Source organism: Amblyomma mixtum, chromosome 5 (assembly GCF_055824585.1).
Source record: "Amblyomma mixtum isolate Tamu chromosome 5, ASM5582458v1, whole genome shotgun sequence".
Lineage (NCBI taxonomy): Eukaryota > Metazoa > Arthropoda > Arachnida > Ixodida > Ixodidae > Amblyomma > Amblyomma mixtum.
In genome coordinates, this window is record NC_143016.1 from 34,460,737 (window position 1) to 34,468,236 (window position 7,500).

Genomic DNA, 7,500 nt, shown 5'->3' on the forward strand with positions numbered 1-7,500 from the left:
CGGGTCGCCTGTTCGCCAAATGCAGCCGGTACAGCCAGCGATGACAGCGCCGCCCACCGGCAGGTAGCAGCCACCATTAAGGCTGGTTATAAATATTCATTCAGAACGACGGCTTGACATCGCCCCTATGGCGTAGTGGATTAGAGGCACGTGTTGCGTATGGAAGGTCGGCCGTTCGACTCCGCTCTCTGTACTGGAATTTTATTGTTTTTTATTTCATTTTTTAATTTCATTCCCTTTTAGGTCGCAAATCGCGATGCATAATGGCATATAACGCCGTTAGGGATTCAGTATCCCTTTTAGGTAAGTCGTTGTGACAATCTTCAGTCACCGTGATCAATTCACCGTGGTTTCAAGCCTTGTGGCTGTACAGGCTGCAGTTGGCGAATACGCGGCCGGGTCCCCAAGTCCACCATATCCATCCTCCGCCCCATCCAACCTTTCTTCCCTCAAATTCAGCTGGCATGGTTTCCGGCCCACTCCTCCAATCTGGGGAACGAGGCGAATCATAATTAAGCCCGAGGTACGCGCTTAGAGCGTTCCTACCCTGAGGTCTGCGAGGGATCGGCTGGTTTCATACCACAACATCACAGTACAATGCCGACTAAGTAGACTGCAATAACGCGACTAAGTCCAAAAATTCGGCAGAGAGGCACTTAAGACTGCTTACGTGTGGGAACGCGAGATCATTACTCTACCTGCGTGCATTGTTTACGCGTTATGTTTTACATGCATCAGAGTTCTTTTCTACGATTTTATGAAAGCCACAGGGTCGCTCATCGCAGTGGGGTCGTGCGGGGACCCTGGAGCATGCCCCGAATTCCTTGTAATATAAAGTTTTCTCTCTCTCTCTCTCTCTCTCATCCATCCATACAATGCAGCAGTCGACGTGACAGGCGTAGTAAGGACAGGGGCGAGAAGGAGAGGGTTGAAAAGTGGGAGAAGGGGAGTGCGCGGACGGCGCCAACGACGGTGACGAGGTGATGTCGCCGAACGTCGCCCATAAACCTCTCGCTGTAAAGCAATAAGCTTGCATTACGCGCGACATATAGGCACGGAGTCGGGTGCGTTGCTTTAATCACGAAATGAAGAGCCCGAAAAAGAAAACCCACAGTGAAGTTAAGAAAGAATGCAGACACTGAATACCGCAGTTTTTGTTGCAAATGCGGAGTAAACAAGTACCAGTTGGGAAATGAGAACAATGAATTAAGAATGGTGCAACATTCCAGCTAATAGCACGGTCAAGTGTCCACGCAGGGCAGCCATACCTATACGTTATAACTGTCGGTGGAGCGCATTCCATGGTTAAACAGCGTAAATGTGACGGAAAGAGCTCGAGAAATGCCCCCCCCCCCCCCCCTCTTTTTTTTTTTATTCCGGAGGTCTCGGCACTATCTCAAGCGCGACTGCCTGTCATTATTTTAGGATGACGCTATTGCTGAACTTCAAATGACCGTGTAGCGGAGGAGCGTTAGAAAAAAAAAAAAAAACGAATTTTGCAAACGACGTATATCATTCAGCCGATCCAGGAGGTCATGTTCTGGCGCATGACTTCTGCAGTACCTCGCTCCTGACCTTTCCGCAAGATATTCCCGTTCTTCTCCATCATAGCTACTTCGCTCAGTACGAAGCTTCGAAGGAGGAACACGTGCAAGAAAAAACTGTTGGCGTCACCTCGTTTTAGAATGCTTGCTATATCAGCGTATAAGAAGCCTCCTGGGGTATTTGATTTGCTGGCGGCAGTCCCTACAGCCACGCGAAGGAAGTCTGCGGAAGACCGTGCCTAGCCCCTCTACTTTGCTAGAAACGTTCTTTGCCAAGAAGCCGGGAGGAGCCCTGAACGATTCGGAACTTGTGAAGACCGCCAGGTGTGTAGGCCACAGATATTCTTATAAATAACAAAACAGTGATGTTAAATTCGAAGACTTTTTCTTTTTGCAGGGAGTTTTAGGAGTAAAATTTGGGGCGCAGGCATTTTCATGAGTTTTTAGAAAATCTTAAAAACTAAAATGACCTTCTTTTCTCAAATTGCTGAACTTTCAGAACAGTGACAGTAGAAAAGTGTTAGCAACAGGAATCTTTCGGTCTATATAAGGGCGCATGAAACCGTATGGAACCGCATGGAACGCAGCTATACCTAGAGCGGGATTTCACCCACCACAGGAATGCGAGGAACATATGGTTTCGTATTTTGCTTGGCTAGGGCAAATGACAGGATTAATTGGAGATACATGGGAGAGGCCATTGCCCTGCAGTTGGCAAAGTCTGCCTGATGATGATGATGATCAGCGTTAGGCTGAAAACGTGGATCGCGTTGTAACAATACGAATGTTCTCCGGGCAAACCTGAAACAAGTGCTTTGCTAATTTCAATTCATTCGATCGTATTACTGATCATTCACTTAAGGTAATTTTATAAAATACAATCTCTTTAATAAAAGAGCATGGCGGCTCTGAAAGCTAGATCTAGCCTCCGTATGGCGGCGGGGCCATGATTTCAGGCCACAATCCATTCTCGACCCAACGCTAGCCAAGCCAAATGCGAAACCACATCGACCACATCTTCCTAGTGTTATCGCTGGGGATTAAGTATTTTCTTAAGAAACTCTCTTTGGTGGTGGCGCTACTTTTCCCTCAAGGGATTTAGAAGAACGTCAATTTGGGCTAGATGGTGCATTATTTGAGACAGAAATGGTAATAGCGCTGCAATAAGACGTACACAAGAAAGACTGACGCAGGACACGCGCTCCCTCAAAGGAATTCAGATAAACTCTATGACGTAGGCCCCTCCTCATTCGTTCCCGCCCAGCTCGAAAAATGACGACAAAGAAGCTCAAGATGTGTTTCTGGTTTCCGCGACGGTCCCCTAATCTTTTCGCCTGAAGCTGGAAATGCAGAATAACAAGGGCATCCTCCTTTTGGACGCGCCGCTAATTCTTTAGCAAGCCGCATGTGTACAAGGGCAACTCGCTGTGCTCAGAGAAGGCTTTTTGCTTTTCAAGTGAGAGATGTCGGCGCCTTTTAAACATTGTATTCCTCGCGACAGCATTAAATAAGTGCGCTCTAAAACTGGAGGTAGCCTCCAGGACAAAGCTCCCGCATCTTGTATTAGACATAATCATATCTTCAATGGCCCTACGCACAACCTGCTGGCTGAGACTGGCAGAGGCGGCTGCTCTAAAAAGAGAAAGACAGTCGGCGTAAGTTCGGCCCATGCGTTCAGGGGTTTAACCCAGTCTTGCAAAAATGAGAAAGCAGGATTTGCGTAGAGTTCAACGCACGCTCAAGTTCATTTTCCGTCCACTGTATTCTTTCACAATCTTTCGTTTTCGCTGCGAACAACCGGCGCCGCTTTGTGACGTGCCAACACCTCCTTTTTACTGCGACAGCAGTACCACCGCCATTTTCTGAAAATGCAGGCGTTGACTGTGTGAAGACTCGAGAGTGAAGCCCCCACTAACCAGAAGCACCCCTCAACAGCCACCCACCCAGCGCGATTCCCCAGGTAGGAAGATGCCCACCACCCGCTTCCCACCTACATGCATTCTCTAGTAACACCATCCACCCAACCACCCATCCACCCACCCATCTTTACCCTTCAGAACCGTCACCAACACACTCACCTTCGCCCGCCACAAGGCCCCCATGAAACAGAAGCCCACGAAACAGTGGAACGAAAAAGCGATGGCAAAGTCGAATTAAAAGATGCAATGGGAAAGCTAGCTGCCCTTCAGAAGCTCCACCCACCAGCGACGTCATCACCCAACCCCCCTAGCTAATGGGCTGCCCACCCGTCCACCGCCACCCTTGAACCGCCTTCCCACCCCACCCATCTCCGCCCCCCTTAAATCCACAGAAAATTCTGTTGGGTATATGAAGCCGAGGCTTGAGACACGGCTTCACACAAAGCATTCTTAAGAGTAAAAGCGTCAAAGTAGTCACTGAGGCCGCGATAGTCAACTGCTATCGCGGCTTTCTCACATAAGGTTTCAAGATCGGCCTGTGAATATTTTTTTTGCCCTCCGGGCAATACACCCTTCTCTCTGACCCGTGTTTTTCAGAACTGTTGAGCCCGGAACATGTGCCCCACTCATTGTTTGCCGCAAGAAGTACTGCCCGCATCGGGGCTTGAGGACCGCGTTGCCCTGGTGACGGGTGCGGGGAGCGGCATCGGCCGTAGCGTCTGCGAGGCTCTGGCCGCACAGGGCGCCCGAGTGGTGGCCGCCGACTGCAACCTGGACGCTGCCGTCCAGACTGTATCACAGCTGCCCGCAGGTAAGCAGGTTGGACAAGCGCATGTGTCTGTCTCAGGAACTACAACCAAAAATAAAGAGCCCCAAGGTCTTTCTTCGGGCCGTGCTGTATTACTAACAAGCGTTTATGCGGAAAGAAAAGTCAGAGTAACAGTTTCCCTATTGGTGGAAACCTCAACCACCAGCTCAACCCCCTCTCGTATGTGCAGGAGCCGAGCGCCACCTGGCCGTGCAAGTCGACGTCTCTATCCCGGAGTCGGTGGTGTCCCTCTTCGATCGCATTCGTGGGTGTACGGAGCTGCCGCCTGTGAGCATCATCGTTTGCTGCGCCGGGGTCAACAAAGAGGACAGCCTCCTCGACATGGAACTGGAGGCCTTCGACCGAGTGTTTGAAGTTAATCTGCGGGTACGTTCATGAATCGACTGCTACGTATACGGAGCATTCCTTAAGGTGCAGGCTTTCAACAGATACAGAAAAAAAAGTCGTAGTGGTTTACAAATGCCGGGGGGACGAGACGCAGGGGCGAGCAATCGAAGCGATAGTACTCTTGCTACCTCCAACTTACAGCCTGGGCCGGAAACGCGGACATTGCAAAGCAGGTGAAAATAATGTACCAACTGTAGTGTTATTCCTAGGCCCATGTTGTTATCTGTATTCTGACTTTTTTTAGCCGCTCTTGTACAGAACGTTCTCTATGAAGCAGCTGTACATATTGTAGAAACCAGTGGGCCTTCGAAATAAAAGTAAGGAAATAAAGAGGCGTATAGTAAGGGATTGTGACCAAGAAATATAACGGTGTCAGCAAAACCAAAAATGGCGCAGTGTCAGCTAAGCACGCTCCAAGGTTTCTCAAAGAAGTCATTGTCACCGGCAGGTGCAAGCACTGTGGGGAGAGAGCCCTCATGGGGCTACCTCATGGTGTGGGCCTGCCAGAAGAACACAGCCATTCCCCCCTCCCCAACCCTACCCGAGAGGACTGGGCGGCGACCTTGCTTAGCTGCTCCGATCTCGGGGCCCAGCAGGCCCTCACTGCGCAAGCCAAAGCAGCGGAATCGTCCTATGACGTCCCGGACTGAGGATGTCACGTAGTCCGTACGGGCCCTTAAGGAGCTCATACGCTCTCTTTTCTGAAATAAAGTTTCAACCACCAGCATCCACGAAGGTACGAAAAAGAGGGTTAATTTCTTTTTTTTTTTTTCTTGTGGGCATCGCAGGGCACTTTCCTGACAGTGCAAGCGGCTGCCAGAGAGGTGCTGACGCGAGGAGTGCAGACAGGCTCGGTGGTGACCGTGTCGAGCATAGTGGGCCGCACGGGCCTGCGGCGCCACGGCGCCTACGCCGCTTCCAAGGCGGCTATCGTGGCGCTGACCAAGACGGCGGCGGTCGAGCTGGCGGCGCATGGAATCCGCTGCAACGCTGTTCTTCCGGGCTACACCGAGACCGCCATGACGGCCGACGTCAGGGACAAGGATCGCGCATGCGTGGTCGCCCGCACACCCTTGGGTCGGGTAGCCAGGCCCGAGGAGATCGCCAGAACCATACGCTTCTTGTGCGACGACGCGGACAGCTCTTTCGTCACGGGGGCCGCCATCGAGGTCACCGGCGTGCTGAGCATGTGACACAGGTGGATGTGACGTCAAGCTGAACGGAATGGGCCGCCATGGTATGGGCAAACTCGCGCCTCCATGTCGCCACGCCGGGAGTTAGGCGGAGACGGAGGGCCCGTGTGTGGACACGGTCTGCCAAAAACGCACGTCTGAGACCCATATTTCTGAAGCTTCTGGCTTATAGGTACTTCTCTGAAACTGATTCAGTGCATACGCAGCGCTGGCGTGACTGTGGCTTTATGCAGAAACACATCTGTGACGTCAAGAGATATCGCTAGGGTCAACAAACAGCTCGGGACACGCCCATCGAAACACCTTCGTAGCGCATCCCTTTCTCGCTAACGCAGCAACGTTACTTCTAAAGCAAATTAGGCGCAGATTAGGCTAAAGCAAATTAGGTGAGCTAGCACTTCGATTTTCAGTTTGGTTGCATTTCGAGGCTTAGTTTTCAAGGTCAAGCAGACTTGGCTTCAAAGATAAGCGAAATCGTTCGTAAGCTCCCCTTTAAGGGTGCGACGCGATAGCAATAGTGGGTATAATGCCCAGACATGCGGAATTGGTCATTCTCTTCTTTACATAGATCGATGGGCTCGTTACACAACTGCTGGTGCAGTGGTGCAGCGGTTATGTGACGTGCGATCGCAAATGCTGCCACCGGTGGGGCTTATGAGACCCAGATTGTTCTTCTCCAGCCACCTCTCGCGACCAATAATTAATTGAACTGCCAGCTGCTACGGTGGGCAGTTTGTTCAGCTTGGATGGACAGAACAAAACAAAACAAAAAGACGAATTGGGGAGGGCACGTGTTGGTGAGAAATTGAAATTAAAATTTTTAATATTCAAGAACAATTTATCGTGGTTGTTATTCATGTTTTGAGAATTAAGCCTCCCGCCTCCGTAACATTTCTCCAGAGTGGTCAACAAGACTCCAACTGCTTACACTCAGATCATATTTCTCACGAACGCTTCAATTCTAGAGCGGTATTAATGTGAAACACATTGGCATTGAACTAGAAGGACTTTGTAGCCAGTCGTAAAACATTTCGTTTGAGTAAGCTAACCCGATTATGTCCGGACAGAAGTCGCTGCTCATAAGCAAGATTGGCAGAACTGAAACAAACTGTGCGCAAACGTTTGTAATGTAGTCGATCACTCCTCATGTGTACATCTTTACAAGGTTGCCTATTTCAGTGTTACTTCCAAATGCAGTAGTAAGACTTTCTGACGGGCTAGTTGGTAGATGATGTTTTTAGAAAGGCTGTGCGCTAAATAGACGTTCACAGCAAGAAAGGTAGAGCTGACAGGACAGAAGCGCCACTTTCAACTTTATTAACCTAAAAAAGAAGCCGGGCCGGCTTATGTAGCCGCTGATATGCAGAGACAGGCTGCGTGAGAGAGCGTGAACCAAACCAGCAAGCAAGGAGAGGAAGAGCAATAGAGCAAATCTAGGCGAGACTAAAAATCCAAGTAGATGACCATATCAACACGTGCCGAGGATTTATAAAAATTGGTAAAAAGAGCATTCACATGGGATGACAAAGATGCATAACAACATGAAAATACCGAGGTGCATGAAAGATGACAGAGAAAAGAAACAAGTGCATAACAACATGAATATATGCGCAACAACATGAAAAAAA

General features: G+C 49.8%; 1 protein-coding gene across 1 annotated transcript in view; it reads left to right on the forward strand.

Annotated features, from left to right (window-relative positions):
- Positions 1-7,500, forward strand: part of LOC149341721 ((3R)-3-hydroxyacyl-CoA dehydrogenase-like) — a 15,148-nt gene that overhangs the window by 6,762 nt on the left and 886 nt on the right. Inside the window, exons 2-4 of the mRNA XM_089543883.1 lie at positions 4,061-4,274; positions 4,462-4,658; positions 5,468-7,500. The exon at positions 5,468-7,500 is cut by the window's right edge and continues 886 nt beyond it. Coding sequence (XP_089400009.1) covers positions 4,079-4,274; positions 4,462-4,658; positions 5,468-5,872 — 798 coding nt within the window. The 5' untranslated portion in view covers positions 4,061-4,078 and the 3' untranslated portion in view covers positions 5,873-7,500. The remainder of the gene's footprint in view (positions 1-4,060; positions 4,275-4,461; positions 4,659-5,467) is intronic.